Source organism: Ambystoma mexicanum, chromosome 4q (assembly GCF_040938575.1).
Source record: "Ambystoma mexicanum isolate Mex_15411 chromosome 4q, UKY_AmexF1_1, whole genome shotgun sequence".
In the NCBI taxonomy this organism is placed as follows: Eukaryota; Metazoa; Chordata; class Amphibia; order Caudata; family Ambystomatidae; genus Ambystoma; species Ambystoma mexicanum.
Window position 1 is genome coordinate 1170446793 of NC_090928.1, and position 23946 is coordinate 1170470738.

Consider the following 23946-nt stretch of genomic DNA (forward strand, 5'->3'; position numbering starts at 1 on the left):
GACTAGATCTTCTGGAGCGGCCATTGAAATTGTGGGTATGCTGTGAAGAATCCTCCAGACCCGTAGACAAAAACTAAAAGATAGAATCAGATTCTGCTGTAACAAATTTGCCGTGATCAAGAATGGCCAAGCTACTGCGCATGCCAGCGTTTGGAAAGTATGCGTTACTCTTGTCCGTCAGGAGCAGCAGAAGGCTTGGTCATCAGCAACTGCACGGATCAGAGGAACATACCTAGATCTCCAAGTTGGCCAATCGCCATGAAAATTATGATCTGAGGACAGTACGCCAGGTCATCGCGCAGTCACGACACGTAGACACACTTGCTGATCAGACTGACTTATGGGCTCGCGAGATGACGTTGTTACGAGGAACCCCATCTTATATATCCACCATGCGCGTTGACCAATGCAAATCAGTGGGATCAAGAATTCTAGTGAAACTGTGAAAACGGAACCAATGAAGGTCACCAACTAGATCCAATTAAAACAAAAGATTACTTGACATCAACCTTGAATGGAAGGTCATGTTATGAAAGAGCAAAGAGCCCAGATCCTCCTACACAAGATGCAGCAGCCAATCCAATGCAGCGCTGGCATGCCTGTGCCACTGAACTCCTGTGGATTGTGGAAGAATGCTTAGAGTTCAGTGGGCACCGTTAATTTCTATTGGATGTGGCATGCACTCCAAACTTGAAACAAGTCTCACATATTTCTTAGTCTACAACTCAGCATGGCCAAGTCTTTTGCTGATCTGGAGCCTCCTTCTCTCCGAGGGCATTGGCTAAAATGCGTTCTCTGGGATTTAGTCATTCCGGTTGGGCCCCTTTCCATCTGTTTCCCTTCCCCAGTTTTCCTTTTCAGCCATCGGACTTGTGGCGTTCCCCAGGGCTCTTCTCTTTCTCCTATTATTTTTAATGTCTATGTGAAACCCCTTGCTGCCTTCATTACTTCTCTTGGGATCACTTTCTACATGTCTCCGGATGACACCTAGCTCCTTGCCCGCATTGACAGGGTGCTGGGTGCCACCACCTGCCCCCACCTGTTTCAGTCTTGCATATTGGCCCCCTCACTTTGGATGGGCTTAAATTACTTAATGCTCAACTCAGGTAAAACTGAGGTAATCAAATACAATGCCCCCTCCCAGCCTGTGCTCCCTCCTAGCCTGTGCTCCCTCCTAGCCTGTGCTCCCTCCTAGCCTGTGCTCCCTCCCAGCCTGTGCTCCCTCCTAGCCGGTGGAGGCCAATGTTCCCCTCTTTGTATGGTCAAACACACCACACAAGTCACTGGTCAGCTTGGATACATCTTCCTCCTTTACTCCCCATATTAACCAGCTCTCTTCTTCCCTTTGGTACTTGTGTCATGGTCTCCTGGTCTCCTGGCGACTCGCTCACCCTTCCGGCGACGCGCTCAATGAAGACGCGGACGTCAGCCAGTTGACATACAACCTTCTTTATTAACATACACCATCCAACTGCCTGGTTCCCTGTGTCTCCAGTACCTCAATTCCCACCCCGCTCCCAAAGTCCCGCCCCTGCCCACAACTACAATGCTGCTACAATACTGGCTGAGCCTCTTGCATCAGATAGTTGCCTATCACCTGTCTCGAGCCACTGAAATTTTTGCCTCTTCGGCTCTCATCCAGTCCCAACTGGACTACCCTAATCCTGGGTCTCCCTGTCGTCTTTCTGAGATGCTTACAGATTGTGCCGAATGCACCACACACCTTATGTTAAAATGCACGCTCGTGTCTTCTTATCTACTCAACATTTATCATGGTGTGCAATTTCAGACCGCTTACGTTGGCTTCTGAGGCATCTCTGACACAGTCGTCCCTTACTCTCTTCCTAGAATCCTTTGCTCCTCGGGCCTTACGCGACACCTTTTAACATGGGAAAGGCCGGGCATTCTCCACGGTGGCCCGAGTTCTATGGAACTCTCTCCCTCTGGATATCCGTCACATTAGCCTTTATCGCAGTTTTAGATGTAAACTCAAAGCCTGGCTCTTCTTCAAGGCTACCACGTGCTAATTCCACACATCCTTCTTTTTTCTCCTAGACTCAACTCCAGGAAACCACTCTGTGCTACGCGTGAACTTTCCAAAACGAAATACTTTAAAAAAGAATCGGAAAATATCTTCTACTCGCAAACAATGGTTGCAGAACATAGAGGCCAGACACTACAAAACAAGGGATAACACGCCCAGGGCAAATGCCTTTTGAAGGAAAAGGGACAATGCAACTCTTGGCCACATGAGGGAGCCATAGAGCCCTCTCTGTATTCTCATGCTCTTCCACCAGGCAACCTGTGCTTTAAAGGCAGTACAATCCAATGATCTAAGTGAGCGGGAACGGTCGGGAGCGGTGTTCCACTACTCTTATTTCTTTCTGTTTACCATTCCTCTATTTTTTACGACCATATTCACCATTCCATATAGAGGTTTGTCCATTCATGTCCCTGTGCAAGGGTAAAATTGTAATAGGAGCCTTAGTTACTAGTCACTTAGACTATTGGACTGCCCCGGCTGCGACACTTGTCACATGGTCTGCTGTGCTTCCGCCTACCCTCTCCCCTGCCGAGACCACAGTTGCACTACTTTTTTCGGTACACCTCTACGACTGGCATAATCTCTACGGGAATACCGTCTCTTGAGCTGCACCGCTAAGGGCTACACTATTGAGAGGGTGGCAGCTCTGTTGCGTTTGCAAGCTAGTAGCACAATAGACTTGACCTGCGACTCCATTCGGAAAGCGCGATAGCCATTTGCCCACCTCCCGACATGGGTGGGATGGGCAGCCATAGCTCTAGTTCAGCCCATTGGGAATGCAGACATTGAAATCCAGCCCAACCAACCAGGCAGTCAGCAGTTGTTGGCCTGGCCTGGGAGGATTGATTCAGAGGACAGGGACAAAATACCCTCTATTGGACACTGATATTTGAAAATGGGCCGAACTTATAGCCATTGAAAGGTAATTACCGGCTCAGCGACTAGTTTCTATACTGCAGCCTTATTGGGTGTATCTCAGCATTTCCCACCGTCAATACACTCATCCATACGTGTACCCACAAGCTGACATAGTGGAGGAAAGTTACCAAGAATTATGCACTTTGTCAAGCTGTCGAAATGCAGCCATGAACAGAATGGATGTGCATTGAAACAAAGTCTGACGACAGCAAAATAATGTCATAAAGAAGATATAAGAACCTATGCTGAAACGATATGAAAGTACTTAAGAATGTAACTGAAGCACTAAGAAAAAGATGTAATGCATGACGCAGTACTTACGAACACAAAGAAGAATGAAGTGACCCACTGGTCAATAACTGTACATACGCAGAAATGCAAGGTAGAAAGAATATGCAGAAGGTTGCTTATAAGAAGTATATGTTCAAGGTTTAGGACGACCATTGAAAGACGATGGACGGTGGCTTATGACAATAAACCCAGCTACCTCAAAATATGAGCCCATGATCTTAAAGTGGAAAGATGATGAAGAACCTGTTTCCTCTTGCAAAATAGAGGAATATATTGGCTTGGAACCAAAGATGCTATTTCGAGAGGTGAAGGAAAAGCACAAGGGGAGTGTAACGAGCAGACCATGTGCATGGACATATTTCCCAAAGAATAGGAGGAACAAGAACATTTATGGATGCCAAATATTGGACAATTAAAAAGGCACAACGTTTATATGGGATAGAGTGAGCAAGTTTCTAAAGGCCAAGAGGAGCAAATGCACCCAGCATATTCGAATCAAATAGTGTTGAATTCAGTGTCGAAATTGACAATTTCGTGGCCTTGTAATGCATGATGAAGAGCTCGCAAACAAAGGCTATTCATTTGGGTTGAAGCTAAGATAATGGTGTGCTTACTCTCCCTCGAATGTCCTGAGTCAGTGCAGACTGGCAAGGTCAGCCTTCAAACAAAAGACCCTGGCATGAGGCCTACTGATGAGAAAGGGTAGACTAATCGGGAAAACAAAGGGAGAGCTGACGTATCTCCAAGCACCTGTGTTTCGTTTCAATGTATGTGCTGCTAGCAAGCCGAATGTCCAAGGTTGGATTTGGGTTGCCAACCAATGAGAAAAGCTTCCCTTGCACTTGTACATACAATGTTGCAAAGTATTATTCCAGTGCCATATTCTCTGCTATGCCAAGTATATTACACCGCGTGTATAGAAGTAGTTCAGGGTGTGTTTCACAGATAAGAGAGCTAACTAACACGGACATTTTCTATATGTATACATGTTCCCCTAATCCAATCTAACCCCTCAATAGGTTTTACAGTTTGCCACGTAGGGTGACGTCACAGATGATGCATCTAGCATTATATAAACTAAGTATAATCGAAAAGACATTGTGATCCTGCAATAATCGATTTGGTGAGTGTCATTCACCCTGCTTTACTTCTCTGAGATTAAAGCTGTATTTTACCATCTCCTTTGAGTCTGTCCGGTTATTTGGTTTGAGAGATTTTATTGGCAATTCCAGCTAGCACAAGAGATGCTTCAAGGTGCTAGAGCACAATGTGTAAGAGCCATGACCATATAACACGTGTACGAGGTAAGCCCATGTGTATGAGGTGGGCCACGTGAATGAGACGTGATACTGTGTATGAGCCATGACCATTTGTATGACCCATGGCCATGGAGAAGACCCAAGGTCATGTGAAGCAGCTGTACTCATATGTCTGAGACATGACTATGTGTAAGACATATACCCACGTGAAAGAGCTATAATTATGTGTAAGGGCCATGCCCATGTGTAGGAGGTAAGGCCATGTGAATGAGACATGATGAGGTGTATGAGCCATGACCATGTGTGAGAGCCGTGACCATGTGAAAGAGCTATGCCCATGTTTATGAGGTAAGACTAGATGTGTTTGAGCCATGACCATGTGTAAGAGCCATGACCTTATGAATGAGCCATGCCAATGTGGACAATGTATGAACATGAGCAAGAGGCATGACCATGTGTATGAGGTAAGGCCATGTGAATGAGACATGACCTTGTGTATGAGGTAAGGCCATGTGAATGAGACATGACCCTGTGTATGAGGTAAGGCCATGTGAATGAGCCATGACCCTGTGTATGAGGTTAGGCCATGTGAATGAGCCATGACCATGTGTATGAGGTAAGGCCATGTGAATGAGCCATGACCATGTGTATGAGGTAAGGCCATGTGAATGAGCCATGACCATGTGTATGAGGTAAGGCCATGTGAATGAGACATGACCCTGTGCATGAGCCATGAGCCATGTATAAGAGACATAACCTTATGAAAGAGCCATGCCCATGTGTACGAAACCTGACCTTTTCTAAGTGTCATGCCCATCCGTATGCGGTAAGGCAATGTGCATGAAACATGACCAAGTGTGTGAGGCATGACAATGTGGGAGAGCCATGACCATGTGATAGGGCTATGCCCATATGTCTCAGGTAAGTCCCCATGTGAATGAGACATGACCGTGTGTATGAGACATGACCGTGTGTATGAGACATGACCGTGTGTATGAGACATGTGAATGAGGAATGACTGTATGAATGCACCATGACAATGTGAAAGAGACAATGCCCAAATGTACGAGGCAAGGCCCTGGGAAGGAGACATGACCGTGCGTACATGCTATGACCATGTGAAAGAGCCATGCCCATGTGCAACAGCCATGCTCATGGGTACAAGATAAGGACATGTGAATGAGACATGACTGTATGAATGCACCATGACAATGTGAAAGAGACAATGCCCAAATGTGCGAGGCAAGGCCCTGGGAAGGAGACATGACCGTGCGTACATGCTATGACCAAGTGAAAGAGCCATGCCCATGTGCAACAGCCATGCTCATGGGTACAAGATAAGGACATGTGAATGAGACATGACTGTGCATATGAGCCATGCCCATGTGATATGAGTGTGTGTATAATCACTGACCCTGTGTATGGGTCTACGTGTAATGACCATACCCATATGGACGAGCCATGCCAGAGAGGCATGCCCACGTATGAACCACCATCTCTTTAGTATAATAGATTCTGAACTTAGCAAGATCGATGCTGTCTTCCAGCACAGCCAAGACACATCCAAAGGAAAAGACGGCAATCAGGCCACAAGAAAACATCTGCCCTAATTGCCAGGGCCGTTGACGTTGTTCCAATGGCCCGAGGCGCTGCGGCCCTTAAATGCAGCCATATTAAATAAGACTCACTGTTTGAAGTAAGGGCATGTTTAAGGAGAAGCACATGCGCCGTTCCAAGAAGAAGAGGCTGGATTTCTGTGGGACAGATGTGCAGTCCATAAAAGTGTTCAGCAGAGGAAATGTTCCACTAAGTGTTTACAGACACCTTTGCAACAGTAAAGCACCAGTCCAGTTCCCACGTCTCGCCAGTGGGAGATAGCTGGCCCTGGGCCCTCGCCGGAGCAGGCCATTGACCAGGCCTGCAACAAACACGCATTGGCAAAGCCAACAACTTGGGCTTTTGTGTAGGTATGGGATAGGCATTTGCTAGGCCCTGATAGGCCCTGACATAGTGTACTCCTTAGCCATGAGATTGCAACACCTGGAAAATGGAGCGATTACCTGGGCATATAATGTCAGTACCTTGCAAATGCGTCTGTAAAAGCGTTGGCTTTGTCATAGCTTGTTTTTAACAGGATTTCAGTGCATGGAAGTGATATAAATGAAATGGCTGAAGGCACACTCAGTTAATCAGGCAGATCACAAAACATGATCATAGATTGATCATGACACACACACAGCTAGTGAACCCTCTAGTAATAGATATCTTGACTAAAATGTATGACTAGTTATTGAGTACACTTTAGAGTAACAATTGGATGTGCTCTTGTCCACTATCATTTTAATTGCACCTGTTAATATATTTTCTCTTTGTTTCTTTGGTATTTATTGCGCAATGTAACAATTTCTTTGAATTGGTCCTTTATGTCAAAAGAATGTATTTTCTTTCTGTTTGAACAATTCATTGTTAAAACTTGTTTGTCCTACTTTTTGAATAGTTTCTTTTATCACTAATAAATGGCCACACTTTTCTTCAGCCATATCCTTGGTATTTCTTACCTGTGACTCTGCATATGAGCACAGAATATTTTTTGTTGAAGAAAAGCAAAATAAGGACAGTAAATTAGACTGATCTCAGTGTGGACCCCCCCCCTATTTGTGTTTATCTTAGGTACACTCAGTTATGACATTTTTACTATGCAAGTAGCCATTTACAGCTGTAATTAAGACATAGATTCATGGAATTATTTGCGCCGAAAAACAGGGATTTGTGCGCCATTCTGCCAGCAAATCCCTGTTTAACAAATGGGGATTTGCAGGCAGAATGGCGCACAAATCCCCGTTTTTCAGCCCAAATAATTCCATGAATCAGCCCCATTACCTCTCAGAAGACTGCTTAGAAAAAACACTGTCAGGCTAAAGTTTGATATTAATGCTTGAAAGAGCGAGCTCAAAGAGATCCCAGGATGATGGAAGAGTGACCCAGTGTAAGAGTGAGGGGGACTTAAATATGGCATAAACACTTGTACTGCCCTGGATCCACAGGCCCAGGATTGTCTCCCCCTACTGTGAAGGCTAAGCGGCTGCCACACGTCTGTACACTATGCATGTCCGTGTTTATCAGTGGTTGACGCGCACTGAGATGGCGCGCTCAGCAATTCCTTCAAGAATCTTTTTCTGTGAAATACGTTTTCTAAGCACAACATCAATGGTTGGCTTTACTTTATTTTTCTTGAATCACTTCCCCAAAAAATAAGCGTGTTGATGTAAGGATTCAGTCCTGCCGTTGGCCACAGAAGCAGAAGCCAACAGAACAGATCGGCCCTCCTGTTACGGTGTGGCTTGTGCCAAATAGAAGTGGTCAACTCAAAAGCAAAAGAAAACGGCCGATTTCTTTAGGTACAGGGCATCATTACTAATGGTTAGTGGACTTTTACAAAAAATATGGTTAAACAGAAAGAATTACTATGTGCAATGAAACATGCTTCCCCACCATGTCTCACAATAGACATAAAAACGTGTCTGCCCTTAGATTGGATTGGACCTCAAAACTTCTGCCTTCTTCGATTGCGATTACGGGTACCTAATCAGTGCTTAATTTGTGGGGGTGTTCGCCAGGGCAGAGCCCTGGCACTTATCTCTGATCCCCGGCACTTATTGTTTCAGAAATATTGATTACAAAGTGATGCTAGCCGAGAGCATCCATCAACACCAATGAGCAGATGCGAGCTGTAGTTTAACCCCAGATGTGCCGACACTGTGGGGAGCAGATGTGAGTGGTGGCAGCAACGGTGGGGCACTGCCCGCCCGCAGTGTCACAAGCGTGCTAGAAAATATCTGGCCTTGGGGCTTATTTTCTTAAAAATTAAGCATTGCACTTAATGACATGGGACTAAGAAGAACAAATCCCTCTGGGGAAGGCAGAGCAGTACTGAGCTTTGAGGGAACATTGGTTTCATTTGCTGAACACTCTCCCCCACCTCCCCCTCTTGGCAATGTCCCACAAAAAACAAGAACAAAAATAGATTCCAGGCCTTACATTATAAAGTATCATCCCCTGCGTAAGCCGGGTCTCGACTCCGGATAGAGGAATGACGCACTTGCCTCCTATTGGCCGGCTTCTTTTTTCTGATGAAGGCAGCCACAGACAAGTAGCCGGCAGACTTGGCAAAACATCATTAAACATTCATTCAACGGTGTGGGCTCCATACGCAATATCCAATGGTACCCAGATATTTACAAGAACCACGGAGCAGTAAACATGACGACGCGGCTTCACTCTAACAGTCAGATCTACGGAGCGAGTCGACGGACTAAAGCCAATGCTCTAGCGGTCAACCAGGAACGGATACGGGGCGGAGATGGGGTGAAGTAGATCAGTAACCCATCAGATTGAGAGGCGAACAAGCAGGATATCAAATCACAAAGGGGGTGTTTAGGGTTCCATCAAAAGAGAACATCCAGTAGGGTTTGACCCAGTGAGTGACCGGCCGAGGTTAGAGGAAACCCTGCCAATGGCATGAAGACCAATTTTGCTTCTAGGTCAGGAATCTACAACCTGTGGCTCTCCAGATGTTTTGATGTAGGACTCCCATTGTCCCTTACTAATAAAACAACTGGCTGGCACTGATCAGAGTTGCAGTCCAAAATATCTGGAGAACCAAAGTTTGCAGACCCCTGTTCAAGACATACTTTTTTTCTGGAAATCACAACATTGACACTTTTAAATGTATTTGACCTGCATGTCAGATGGAGCAGAGGAGTACCTTTTAGAAACCGATAACTATGTGTGGGTGCCATTCGCAGAACCAAGAACATTTATTTATTTATTTGAATTCTTGTATCTTGCGCCACATGCCCGCAGGCCTCAGGGCGCACAAAGAACAATACAAAACAAGCCAGAAAAGGGTAGAAACGGGTTAGTGGTCAGAGTCAGATGGGTCACTGAAGTCAAGAGGGTAATAATGGAAAACATTTAGTCAGATAAACTGATAAACTGTGTGATGAGCTAGAACTTCTAAGGTCAGCCTAGTGAGGGACTAGACACTGCAGAGTGATGACAGCACAGCAGGGACTGTACCTACAACATCTAAAAGACAGGCTTCTGCTAACAAATAGTGGCATGGTCTTATTGTACCTGTAAACATCTTGAGTCCTGCTTGCAAGCTGATTTGAAACTGCGATTCGAGTTACACGTTTCGATTACTGCTCACTTAGTGATTGTTAACTCTTACAATAGGTTTTTGAGGAAAAAACATGAATAAAGCAAAATAACAAATAGAGGTGTTTGTATAGCTAAAAAAGGCGAAAGGCGACCTTGCTTATCCCAAAGCGGAGGCCAACAAACATTTGTAAGCAAGTTGTGTACAGGATTCACACAAAGCCATGGCCACTTACCTGCTTCTGGGAAGTGTTAGTGAGCAGGTCCTATGCAGAGGCAGCCGCAGGTCAGAGAGAAGGAAACACGCCAGACATTAGACACAGAGATAAGGCACCAGAATCGCACAAGCAGCAGTCTGCAGCCATTCCCATTGAAGCGCTACACACCAGCTAGACTTTAGCTAGACATTAGCTAGACATTAGCTAGACATTAGCGGGCAGCGCAAGATCTCCTAGCACAAGTTCAGCACCCACGGCTGAGAACAGAGCATAGCAATTAGGGGGAAATACAACTGCACCCTGGTTAGTAGTACCTCGATAAGGCTCATGGCTCAAGGCGCATGTTACAAGTCTGTTGTAACATGTATGCAACATTTCTGACCTCATGATCCTTTCACTCTAAAATCCTACAACAGCGAGATTCAATTTGAGGCATACTCACCCTCTGTTCTGTATATTGCATAATTTTCAATTAGGATCTGGACGGCCTATAGGGAATGGTGGCTTGGGCTGCGAGCTTGGAACTGCCCGAGCCCTGGCAACCTTTGGATGCACTGCTCCCATTTCCCAATAGCCCAATTCTGGCTCTGTCCCCTTGCAAACTCCCACAACACATGTTCAGGGCTGGTTCCAGCAAAACAAAATGGTGATGACTGGAAGAGTTAGAATGAATCTTAACCTCTGGCATTGCGCTACGCAACCCGCCAGACCATCGTTCTTCACCGGCCAAGCCATTACAAAAGGGGAAAGACCATATGCAAATCAGGCTTGGTCCCACCCTAAAAAGGGGCAGTCCAGCCCGAACCGCTTGGTTGCATCCTTTCTGCACAATATTGCTGGGGGCTCTAGGCCCAGCAGGCACGAGACCCGAGACGGGGCATGCCCGTCCCACTAGGGGCGACTACAGCAAAACAAAAGAGGTCTTGGGGAAGGTTTAGAATTAATGATTCCAGAGCAAGACTATACTGGGCAGCTGTCTAGGGTGCGAACAGGAAGCCATAGCTAAATGACCCTACAATTTGCCTACTAGCAGCAAACATGCCCCAAATGGCAGGTAAACAAGATGGCAAACTATACCTACTCACAGGGCAGCAAATACCCTAGACCTGTTCCAACACATGCCAGTTCTTCGTCTTGGTAAAATGTTTTGGTGGGAGAAGCTAGTAAGAAAGTAATACATATAGTTGGTTAAATAATGTAATGTATGACAAGAGCTATGGAGTAACCTGGCCTGACATAGCACTGTGCCAGAGATGCCTCTTCTTTTACATATCTGTGCTTTACGAGACATGTCTTACTCGAGATGACCCAAAGTGGCATCTCCTTATGAGATTCAATGACGAAAAAGGAGAAGAACCTCTAGCGCATGACTACCATTAGCGCAGGACTGCCAGTAGCGTATGGCCACCAGTAGATCATGGCTGACAGTAGAGCACGACTGCCAGTAGCTTATGGCCACCAGTAGTGCACAGCTGCCATTAGTGCATGGCCACCAGTAGGGCATGGCTGCCAGAAGCGCATGACTGCCAGTAGCTTATGGCCGCCAGTAGTCGACAGCTGTCAGTAGTGCATGGCCGCCAGTAGGGCATGGATGCCAGTAGCGCATGATTGCCAGTAGCTTATGGCCACCAGCAGTGGACAGCTTTCAGTAGTGCATGGCCGCCAGTAGGGCATGGCTGACAGTAGCGCATGGCCACCAGTGCCTGCATTTGTGTGGCATTTGGCTCCATAAAACTGTCACACAAACATACATCCTTACCAATGATACATCTCAGCCATTTAATTGGGCACTCTTCTGTCTTGCTTGAGTCTCTACGAACGGGACATGTTTGCCCAGGAGTGGGTTCTGAGCATGCTGTGCTAAGAGACCCAAGTTACTTCACACTGATGATGCCCAATGAGGCTGAAACATGCCTACAAATTGCCTGTCTAGCCCATAGTCTCTTTTTTTTGTTTTTTTTGTTGTTGTTGTTACAAATTGCCTGTCGTCTTGTTAGGAGGGGATGTGATCTAGCAGTTCAGGTTGGACTGCCCCTTTTGGAGATGCACCAAGCCTGATTGCAATATGGTCTTTCCCCTTCTATAATATATTTATTCATAGCATTTTTGTAACACCCAAACCTTGAGGTATCACAGCGTTTGTACAGGAAAGCTATAGGGGGAAACAGTATAGTGTGTAAGTATACATTACTGAGAAGTCAGTGGCCAACATATGCAGTCTGATGCAATGGTATGCATCCGTTAGTGGGATCTGAGCAACAGTGCAGCTCGGCTGAGGTGGTTAGTTGTATCTGTCCAACAGCCACGTTTTTAGCAGATTCTTGGATGTTGCATAAGTTCCTGATGGTCGGTGGTAATGATCTCCAAAGGAAGGGTGCAGTGACATGGAAGCTCGCCCCACCTGCTCTGGCACATGTGGAGCATGGAGTAGACAAAGAAATGCTGTTAGAGGATCGAAGGAGTCACTTCTGTTGTTTCCTTGTAGTGGTGTCAATCAGGTAGAATGGGTCTTCGTTGTAGATACACCGGTGGGGGAACAAGAGGGTCTTAAAGTCAATCCAAGATTTGATGGGGAGCCAATGGGAGTCGTGGTGTGCTGCTGTGATGTGGTCTGAACGTCAGAGTCTCAGGGCTGCGGGCAGCGCTTTAGTTTGTAGGAGTTGGAGCTTGCATAGGTTGGATGTTGACGTACCTTTCAGGAGCACATTGCGGCAGTCGAGTTTACTGAGTATAAGGGTTCTTGACAGGGTGAGGCAATTGTTTGTGGAGAGAAACTTCCTGCTCAGAGATATGAGCTTGGATGTGTAGACTATTGAGGAGGCAGGGGCATTGATGTGCATTGTCATGGTGAACTCAGCGTCAAGGTAATACCTAAGGGATTTAACTTGTTTGTGGACCGGGATCGTGACCCATCAATGTGGAACAGAGAGTAGGAGGCGTCCAGGGACTGAATATACTTTGCTGAGCCAACAATTAGTAGCTCTGTTTTCTCATCATTGAGACAGAGGTTGTGTGTGGCCATCAAGTTTTGTATAACACTGTATACGTTGTTTATAGTGGTAGTGTCGGCCATTTAGTTGGCTGAGATGGGGATGAGGACTTCAGTATCATCAGCGAAGTTAGTGTATGTGATGCCAAGGGAAACAAGGATTTGAAAGCGTGGTTTGCTATAGGTATTGTACAGAGTGGGGGGAGAGACAGGTGCCTTGTGGGATGCCAAGGGGGACTGGGATGGTGTTGGCAGAAGCACTGTCAATAGAAACTCTTGAGGTGCGATCACTGAGAAAGGATATGATCCAAGTGACATCTACAGGGGATAAGTGGAAATGGGACCCGAGGTGCAGGCAGGGTGTGTTGTAATCAACCAAATCGAAGGCAGCCGAGAGGTCAAGGAGGAGGAGAAGAGCTAGCTTACCAGTATCTCGAATCCTGTCCAGCTGTATTTTAAGGTCAATTAGTGGAGTTTCAGTGCTGTGCTTACGTCGGAAGCCAGACCGTCTAACTCTGAGTAGGAGGTGATGCTCTAGGCATTGTTGTACTTGTGCATAAGCAATGCAGTCTAGTATCTTGAGTAGGAAGGGTACTGTAGTGATAGGAAAGCAGTTTGTGGGCAAGGACGGGTCCAGAGAAGGTTTTTTAGGAGTGGCGTGACCCAGACTAATTTGATACTTCTGGGGACAGTGCATGATTTGAAGGAGGCATTTACAAGGTCCGTGATGATAGGGGTCACAGGCAAGGCGTGGATTTTGATGATATGCGCGAGGCAACATCTCCCTTACAATTCGAGATTTTAGGGTTAGGATAGTCTCCAATATTGTGTTTTGGGTCACTGGGAAGTAGGAGAAGGGTGGCAAAGTGACTCTCATAATCGGGATAGCTGGGGCTGAACCTCCTTGGGTGGGTAGGGTGGTGGGCTTGGCTGCAATTTGAATTCTCTTTAGGTTGATTTTTTTGCATAGCAAGTCAATCTTATTGGCTAGAGCATCTTGAATGGAGGTGCACCAATGTTTGTACACTCTAGTGTGGGTACTGGGAAGAACAGGTGTCTCCAATTCTCTTAAAATGACAAAGAGTTCTTTAGTATTGGAGCTCGCGTCTGATATTCTGTTGTCATAGGAGGTGGCTTTGTTGGAGATAACTGCTTTCTTGTATGCTCTGGTGGCATTGCCAGGGTTTTGCAGACTCGCCCGGAGACAGGTGTCTCTTAGTGCGATGCTCTAGTGATCACTTGGTTCTCCGGAGGCAGATGAGCTCATCGGAGAACCAGATGTTAGTGGGTTTATGAGATTTGGGAGTTTTAAGTTTAAGTGGAGCATGAAGGTCGATGGTAAGGCATAGGCCCTGGTGGTTAGCTATGTCTTCTGTTCCACTGGGGCAGGGCAGGGTGTGGGTGAGTGTGGACAGTAACATGGGTTTAAGGATCTTGTGCGTTAGTTTCATAGTGTTTCTGGCCGTGATCTGGTAGTGCAGGGCTTTTGTTCAGTGGGACGTTTAGTGTGCAGGAGCTTGAATTCTATTAGGTGATGATCAGAATGGGGCAGAGGGTTAATAGCAGAGATTTTAATATTGAAATTGGTGGTGAGTATCCAATCAAGGATGCGGCCCTTGACATGCGTGGAGGCTGATACTAGGTGAGAGAAGCTCATGTCTTCAAGTGCCCATTCTAGTGCTGTGGCTTTAGGGTCGGTGGGGTCGCTGTAGCCCAGCTTGATGTCGCCTAATATTATACTTTGGTTAGGAGATTGAGTGAGGGGGTGATGAGCAGGGGAATGTTGGATTCCGGTAAATAAGGCGAGTTGGGTTGGGGGTAGGCTAGCGTAGGAGTGCATTGGCCTGGCAGCATGAAAACGAGTAGTCTGGAGATTTCCCCAGAGCAATAAAAAGATTGAGATTAATTCTAACACTTCTAGCCATCACTCTACTATTTTTCTTAAGTGTAGCAATGCCTTGTGGTCGTTCAGGCCATATTCATGTGTTACGATCATCGCTATAGAGACGGTGGTCTTTAAAGTCCATTCGTGTGTCGGCAAGTGATGCAAGACCCACTTGAACTCATTGTGGTCAAAGCGAAATGTGGCATCTAAGGAATCCAAATACACCCCACAGTAGCAACAGCGTGGTGGCAAGGGCAAGACTACCACCGCATGGGGGAAACCCACGCAAAATCCTTTGCATACTGTGGGAAGCAGAAATGTGACATCCCAACTCTAGGTGGCAGGCACAACATTTCCCAATGACCCACAAGCATTTTTGCTGAATACCAGAAGCTGTGTGAAATCAAACGTGCAAATATTGCTTAAGCAAGGAGAGTGCCCGGCTGAGCGAGGTTACAAAACACTTTTCCCGCCAAAAAGCAGAGAATTTGTCAACAATTGCGAAATTAGAAGAAATGTGTTATTTGCATCTATGCTTGGAGCTGGAAACCTTGGGTGAGTTAATCTGGGCACACCGGTGGTGCCGGCAATAAATGAGCATTTTAGTGGAGTGTGGCCCTTCTCTTGCCAAGCCTTTAACTACTGACAAAAGGTATCCAGGCATGCTAAAAGACTGCTTACAAGTTTGCTGTGTTGCAAACATGTTATTGAATGCAGTTGACATATATAAGCGTTTACATGAATGAAGCTAACTAGATCCTTTGTAAAGCCTTCAGTTGCATGATTTTGACGGGGTCCTCCTTACCGCTCAGCCGAATCACTTGGCGGGATTGGTGTCAGCCTGCTTGTTCTGGAGACTTGATGACGCTGGATGGATATTCAGCCATTGGTGTGTTGTTCTACTGGGTATATATATGTTGTCTCCCTCCTAGGCTCACAGTGGATTGTAAACAGTGTCTCAATGGGCCATTCGATTCATATATGCTTGGGCATCAGAGGCTGTGTTTGCACTGCTTAATGACACTTATGAACACTCATCTGGAAGCACATCCATTAGTTTACATGGTTCTATGTTCAATATTAGATTAGTCAAACATCTATACTGAGAGATTACTTTTCCCAACCAAAAGAGTGCTCACTGTGACTTAAGTATCCTTGACATTAAGTCACTTTGGAGAGCGCAGAAGACTGATTTGGTTTTATGTGATCTTTTTTTCTGTCCACAACGCTCAAGAAGAAGGGGTCTTTACCTCGAAACGCGTCAGCCAAAAGCGGACCTGAATACTGTATCTGTGAAATGTATTGTTATTAAATCTTATTTTTCTTGTGAAAATTGAATAGATGCTCTCCTGATTTACTACTGTTTGGATTGAATTGTGTAAGCATTGAATTGAGATAATGACTGTTTTTTACAGTACTTTAGAGTGTGCAGGGGACGGGGGGTTCCTAATATTGGATCTTTGTTGCTTTCTATGTTCATTCATCCCCAGATTTTTTGGAAAAAAATGTTTGCTGAAAATTTGTGGCCGAAAAATCTCATTGACTTTTTCTTTATATTTGGGTGGTATCCCCCAAAGCCCATTTACCTATTATTTATTCCATATTCCCCACCTTCTAGTATTATATGCCCTAACCCACCCACCCCAAATTTCTTTATTAGTATTTTTCAGCCAACATTTTGGCAAAAAACTAATTTAAAATATCCTAGCGATGAATGAACGTCATACCAGTTGATATTGCGCTGGTAGCTTCCTCCGTTAGCTCTGTAAATGCAAACTGCTTCTCATTAGAACTTTTTCCTTAGAGAAGAGTCTTGCAAATAAGACGGCAGCTCCTTTTCATCTGATCCGCACTAGATTCCTTGCATTTTAAAGACCCCTACTCATGGCGGGGGAAAGGCATATCCCATACTAAGGGCGTGGGACATTTAGGATCAGACTGCTCATACGGGATCCCTCTGGAATTCATTGCTATAGTTCCAAACACACCTCAATCGGTAATGGGTCTTCTAAAGCTCGCGCCTGCCTCTTCCTTAGGGATAAGCATGGATCATTACCCACCCCCCGCCCCTCCCCCCACGCAAGACTATGGAACCTCTTCCCTGTCAGCATCACACTCGCCCCCATGCTCCATAACTCAAGACCCACCACTTCAAGGAGTCTTTCTTCCTGAACACCTAGGCTGTCACGTTTCCCCCCAGGCCTCCTGACTCACTAGATGCCGTCAACCCTTCTGCCCCCTGTCACCAAGCACAGCTGTACCCCCTCCTCTGTACCCCCCGCTGTATATCTGTTCTGTTATTACCTCTGTAAAGTGTTCCGTTGAGCATCTGTAATGCTGTATACTCATTGCTTCTAGGAGCTTGGTCTGCACTCAATATATACAACAATAATAATAATAATAATAATAATAATAATAATAATAATAATATGACTAATAATATGAATAATAACAATAATCATATTATCATATAGGTTCTGATTTTCCAGCTTTTTTACATAGGTTCCTGCTTTGAAGGGCTGTAGCTGGAATAAAGCTGGGTGGTGAGCCTGGCATCTTGTCTAGTGGTTAAATTTGGTTCTAATAATAATAATAATAATAATAAGAAAATATTAATAATAATTAGTCTAGTTAAGGGGAGAGGCCCTAGATGTTCTGCTTAACCGAGCCTATCACCAGTTGTTTATCTACATGATTGGACAGTTCCTTTCTGAGTCCACTGAAGGCCGCAACTTCTTTGGTGATGGAGTAGGGGGTCTTGTGTTGAGGTGCACCTGAAGGATGTTAGATTTTCTGGCAATTGGCATGGCTTCGTGTCTCTACCGGGCACAAAAGGCCTAAAAAATCTCAAGGGCTGGATCTTTCCTGCACCAGTGGATACACCACCTAGCCAAAGTGAAGCCAGGCATAAGCTTGGCCGTGCAGACGGAGACTCCGTGCCATGAAGTCTGACCCAAGGGATGCGGGCGGAGAGTGTGTGGGGGAATCAGACTGACGCAAGTGGACCCCTGAATCGTGTTTGTGGCAGCCACTATGCACAATCATGCCAGCGATTTTCAGACTCCTGCCCGTGATAGAAATGTTCAGGATCTATACATGTTACAAGTTTCTACCTCCAGACTGGGGCAGGAAGGAAACAATGCCATTTGCCCTGGCCCATCACTGCAAATGTGCTTACTGGGCTCCATCGGGTAGGAGACTAAGCCAGCCACGCCCACATGGGACCATCGTGCCAATACATACTTAGGTGTTGTGATGTTCCCAACATTTGGGTATGCTTGAAGTGGCGATTATGGACCCCTTGCACAGCCCATCTTACACCTCGCAAACCCATGCTGTGAACCAGGGACTTGTGAGCAGAGAGATGTGAGGGGCAGCGTACTCCCCTTGCACTCGGTACACCAGCTCCTTTGTAAATTGGGAGCAACCCATAGGCACACGCCAGCTGGCAGTGAAGTAAGTCAGGACAACGTCATAGGCCCCTGCACACAGAATCTTTTTCAAAAAACAAAACGCAGGAGGTCTAGAAATTCGCTCACAGAGATGTTGCTCGCGCCAAATGAACAGATGACTGCTGTGTCGCCGACGCATCTGTGTGCGAGTGACGCACATTTAAATCGCCGATTTCCCCCAATGGAAATGATCCATGTGTAATAAGCAGTGTTACTGAAGTTAATCAGGCTCGATGCCCAAGTGCTGTTTGTGCGCTATACAAATGTAAAAATAACTAAGTCTCCCTTCATGTATGCATGTTGCAACACATACATAGCACTGCATCCTAGGGGTAGAAACATGGCTGCACATGCATGTTAAGAAAGGGTAACCTCATCACATTTTCGCTAAACATTATGAGTACAAAACAACTTTACATATGTACCATGTATGCGAAGAAATGATAAACACGCCTAGGAATAATAGTCAGTCCTATTTTCAGTGAGTCAGCAAGCAGTCTTGCTCAGATAGGACAGAGTGAAGTGCATTCCAATGTCTTTATGATCTAAAACAGGAGTCTTCAACCTTTGCCTCCCCTGTTGTTTTGGACTACAATCTCCATGCGCCCTGGCCAGCATTGCCAATGGTGAAGGACCATGGGGGCTGTAGTGAACAACCTCTGGAGAGCCACAGGTCTGGGTTTACTTAGAGGGCCCATCAATAGTCTAGACTTTGTAGCCTGCTTTAGGGCTTGGAGGTGTTGTTAGGCTTTCTTAAACGAGGCTCAATGGACCTTGCCCAGGGATCGAGACCCAATGTCCGAGCACTATAACCAAAGATCGCGATTGTCCCGGCCTCTCACCAGGTTGTTATGGGGTAATATTGGTTCAGGAAGGTGTCATGGGCCAAATCTGTTACCTCTTTCTGCCCCTGGGCGGAATGCAGGTCGATTCTGCGTTGGCGTTTACTGGTGGAAGGTTGGGTTTACTGCCCATACCATTACTGCCCGGCCGAAAATGTTGCATAGATCAAAGCAAATCTATGTGAAAATATAGAGGGTGCTAGGTTACGGTATTTATTAAAGTGGGGGAAGTGCGGGCACTGCGGGGCATCCCCAAAATTCACAGATTTGTTGTAACGGATGCAACATTTTCGGCTAAGCAGTAATGTATGCGGATTATTCACACAGATCAGTAGGTTGACAAGCTTCAAAGAGGATCAATGTTACCCTTACCATATCTTTATTTAGCGATACATGTTGCCGGTGAGATGCACGCTGCTTGGGCTGCCTGGTGTGCCAGCAGCATGGTACCTATCGCTAGTAGATCCTTTGGTGGTACGCAACAGCAAAGTCATAAGCAAGTGTAAAGTATGGGGCCGGTGACACAGGGCTCAGTGTTTATTTTGCCGCTAATACGGCCAATGGGATTTCACTGCTGAGCCCCACTACACACAAGATAGGAAGAAATCCCCTGATTGTTTTGGTTTTGGCCATTATGATAACGGGCAATCTATCGACTGGTAGGCTTCAAGTCATGCAACGTACCTGATGTCGCTGATAGGCTGAGAACATCTTCTCAAAATCGTCCAAGTCCAGCACCTTGAAGGCCCTGACATCGTCAATTTCGTTCCAGATCGTGCCATCGATCCTGTCCTAAAACCCAAGAAAACACACATCAACGGGGCGCAATGGCAGTTCAGACCTTTCCTTCACACACATTGACAGCTGTGCATTGTGGTACCAGCAGGACGCCTTGCTGTCCTCCGAGCAGCCAAAATACTCAAAACAATAAAGCAAACTACAAAGCAACCACAGCCATCGCGAATAACAGTGCTGCCACCCGGGATCAAAATGGCAGCCAACCACGGCTCGCCGACATTATCTGCACCGGTTATCGAAAAGTTGAAGAGCATGGAGGACCCTTTCTTTCATAACACATCATTCATAAGAAGTATCTTTGAAGGGGAAAACAGAGGAAGAGAGAGCACAAATTTTTAGGCAGACGATTAAAGGTGGCAAATGACTAAAGGTAGGTTAGTGGAATGTTTCCTGGTCCTTTTTAACTTCTGTTTCACATTTTAGCAATTTGCTAAGATAGCAATCCTTCAAACAGTGAGATTTGGGCTACTGTCACACAGTAACATGCCCAGATTCTTTTGACCGGGGTGGCCCAAGTGGAGCCCTGACTTATGCAGGTGTGGTATGAAGTGAAGTAGGAGCGCGGACACACACACACGCACGCACACGCTCTCTATCTCTCTATCTTAGAATAATGGGGTGGCAGCTGGGGTGACCAATCCGATTCCAGGGCTAGCACGTGCCATCCCAGGGCACTCCCTGGACATGCCTCTGCGCAGGGGAGTTGCTAGGTCTGGAAAAGACCCGGGGCTAAGCTGATGTCGGAACTGTTGGGACCGGGGGCTAGCTGGTTTTTTGGCTGTAGCTCCTGAGATTCTATCCGGGGCTACAACCAAAAGATCAGGGGCTATAGCCCCCTTAGCCCCCCCTAGCAACGCCCCTGCCTCTGCGGCTTCACAGACTTTGTGTGGGTAGGGCAGACTTACTGCCATGGAGCCCCTTACCATACCCCACATGGAACTAGTGTCAAATTAGCCACACATGGTGCAATTTAAAACCCATTGGGCCAGAGACATTGCCCAAAAACCTGGTATGATTTAAAACAAAACGCACATTTGTAATGCTACCTGCCTGCATCACAATGCTGTGGTTGTGATGTGATGTGTGGTTGGCTTTGTCAGTTGCTAAGTCAGTCTGAATACCCAGCTGCATTGGACCATAATCCCATTTAAGGCTTGGCGGGCATTACAATTGCAGTGCCTTCTTGGTGTCAGTGGGCTGTCAGAAGAGAGGTCCCGGGCAACTGACTGGAAACTATGGGCCCCTGAATGTGTGCCATGCCATAGTGTTACCTGATGTTGAATCACTGAGCCTAACATATCATACTATGGCATAACGAGGCATGAACGCTGGAGAAATAATGTTTTGCATGGATACACACAAATAACTGTGACCAAGTGCAATGCTTCCAAAGCGAAACACGTTGCCTACAGTTGTTATTGGGCAGTCTGTTCGGCAAGGTGTGGTAACAACAACCACCTCAAGTTGACAGCACATCTCGACACACACCTTCAACAGCAAAGCAGCACAGGTTGGAACATACACCAGCTGAAGACACATGTCTGCAGCACATTTCCCTCAATTAGACTTCCACGCAATTCTTCACACACCTTACACACCACCCCGAGAGACGCTGCAGACAACCCCACAAACACTTTGCATTAGTAACCTTTGAGTGCACATTAACCACTGCTCCAGACATCTGACTCAATATCTAAAGCTCACACACCACAGAGAATCCGATGTTTTCAGATGTGCACACATCATCGTTGCAGCAAAGCAAGCAGGCCCTGCTTCTAGGTTACTCCTCAACACCCCCTCTTGCAGATTCTGAAGCACCAACAATGCATGCAAATGGCAGAAGGCATGATATACACGGCTCAATAACCAAAAACAAAATACTTACTAAAATCTCTGGTAGACAGACTGGTTGGTGAGAATATGCGTATATGTTATGATATGTTATGTTATTTGGCATTTGTATAGCACCTTATGTATCATTGGTATGATCTCAAAGCGCTGGTACGTTGAACACCCTCGGGAACCGTAGTTCAAGTCAGTTGAGAGAGAGAGTCGTAAAGTACGTGGGCGCACCAGGTATGTGTGCAGCCGGTGTGCTTGTTGCATGATAGCTGCTTCTTAGCGGTAGGTGTGGTGCTGAGGAGATCAGTTGAATGTGTTCAGTCTGGAGGGTGGACACCCAGACTGAGTTCTGGCTGCGTTATGGCCTGAGGAGATGCCTAAGATAGCCGGTATGTGCTAGCTAGCTGTGTTTTATTAGGATGATGGGTAGTTTGATGGGTCATGTTAGCATGAGAACAGCTTTACCGAATGTGTCATAGTACTGCTGTGTTCTAATTGAATGGTGGTGTATAGGCGAGAGTAAGCGTAGTAGTGTGATATTGTGGTAATCAGTAAAGTGTATGCGACCAGGTACACTCAATGATGTTGGGAATACCTTCTAAATTCAACTTTTAACACAGTGACGCTATTATTATATATATTGGCATGTGATCAAGCAACGTATACGTTGCGAAACACGTTATACATCCGCTTCTATCATATTGTAATTGGTTATTCATAACACGCTTAATACCCAGAGGTTTCTAACCGCGGACCCGGGCATCGAACCTGTGTTGCTCCGCGTCGTCTTCGGCGAGCGCATTGCCCCTGAGCTATCCTCCCGAGTCAGTCCTCCGCATGGGTATCTTGTAATAAAGTACTCTGGTACCCACGAACCTGGATGTGTTTGCTCCTTCCATTGTGTAGGAAGTTGTGCAGTGCATTTGCAAGGTGCTCGGGTAGCTTTTTTGGAAATGGTCTATCTACATGGATATGTTAAAGTTAAATAGATGAGTCCTTCTAATACAAATATGGCCAATAATTAACTTTCTACTGAAAAGCACTAAGAAGAAAAGGTTTCCAAGACGGGCACATGTAATAAGTCTGGCAATACCTGGTGCATCGTATGCCGATCTAGGTCTCTCTTGCTCTCTCTGAGGTTATTTTCACCAGTCTCTTTCTGTTACACTATATAGTCCTAATTATAAGTTTGCTGGTATCCTGCTGGTATGACCGGCCAGATTTATTTATTTATTTACATTTTTAGTTTTGCACCAGATCGCCCTGAGGCCTCAGGGTGCACAGAAAACAAGACAGGACAGACAACCAAGAAGAGGATCAGAATGAGGGCAGCAACGGATCAAGGCTTAGAGAGGAGGACAGTGGGACAGTATCTGTGGGATACCGGCAAACTGCCCTTACCGTCTCTGCTGCCCGATATCCCGGTATTACCGTGGTATTACGGCGGTGGAATGCTAGTAAGTTCCCATTTCCCATGGATTCCAATAGGACTCCATGGGATGGGATTGCCTGAATCACTGGCACAGGTATTACCAGTGCTGGTGATTCAGGCATTTATTTGCTGTTAGGGGCCTGATCTACTGGAAGGCCAGTCCTGCTGGGCGATCCGTGGCCCCCATCAGCAAACTTGAAGTGTGCCGGTCCAGAACAAATGCCAGAGTCAGAATTACCGGCATTTTTTCCAGACCGGCACACTTGTAAGGAGGCCATGAGTCTGTCCCTCTCTCTGTCTCTCCTTCTCTGTGGGTGAGAGTTACTTTGTCAGGTGTGCATTTGCTAGAGCCACCCCAGCTGTTGTGGACGGCAAAGTGACCAGAGAAATACACAGATATCTTAAAGGGAGAGGGTTGCTTTTTATGGTACAAAGCAGAGTGTGAACAGCAGCAACAGAGGCATCCCCTGAGGTGGGAAACTACTTTTCATTTGAAGACCTGTACTGTTTTCCTGTGTGTAATACAGGGAAGTTGTCATCAAACTCAGGTCACATTGTCCATATGAAGGGGAGGCGATGGGGATGTGGATAGGCTCTGCTTGGAGGGTGCTGGTATTGTGACAGACCTTATGAAGGACCAGAGGCCCTGCCTGCAGGGTCAACAACTATGTTTGTTATTCTCTATTTTGTGTTCATTACTAGTGTTTATGCATACTGTAACAAAAGTACAAGTTAAGCAGGACTACAAACCAACCAGTGGTGAGCAAGAAAAATTAAACATTGCCCTAGCACTCAGAAAAATAAACAGATTACTGG

The 23946-nt window shown here is 46.1% G+C and overlaps 1 protein-coding gene across 3 annotated transcripts in view; it reads right to left on the minus strand.

Moving 5' to 3' along the window:
• Positions 1 to 23946, minus strand: part of DAAM2 (dishevelled associated activator of morphogenesis 2) — an 858328-nt gene that overhangs the window by 170796 nt on the left and 663586 nt on the right. For 2 of the 3 annotated variants that reach the window (XM_069608748.1, XM_069608750.1), the window contains 2 exons: positions 19743 to 19850; positions 9909 to 9938 (listed from right to left, as the gene is read on the minus strand). In XM_069608748.1, the coding sequence (XP_069464849.1) occupies positions 9909 to 9938; positions 19743 to 19850 (138 nt within the window). The remainder of the gene's footprint in view (positions 1 to 9908; positions 9939 to 19742; positions 19851 to 23946) is intronic. The other variant, XM_069608749.1, reaches the window with a different exon arrangement.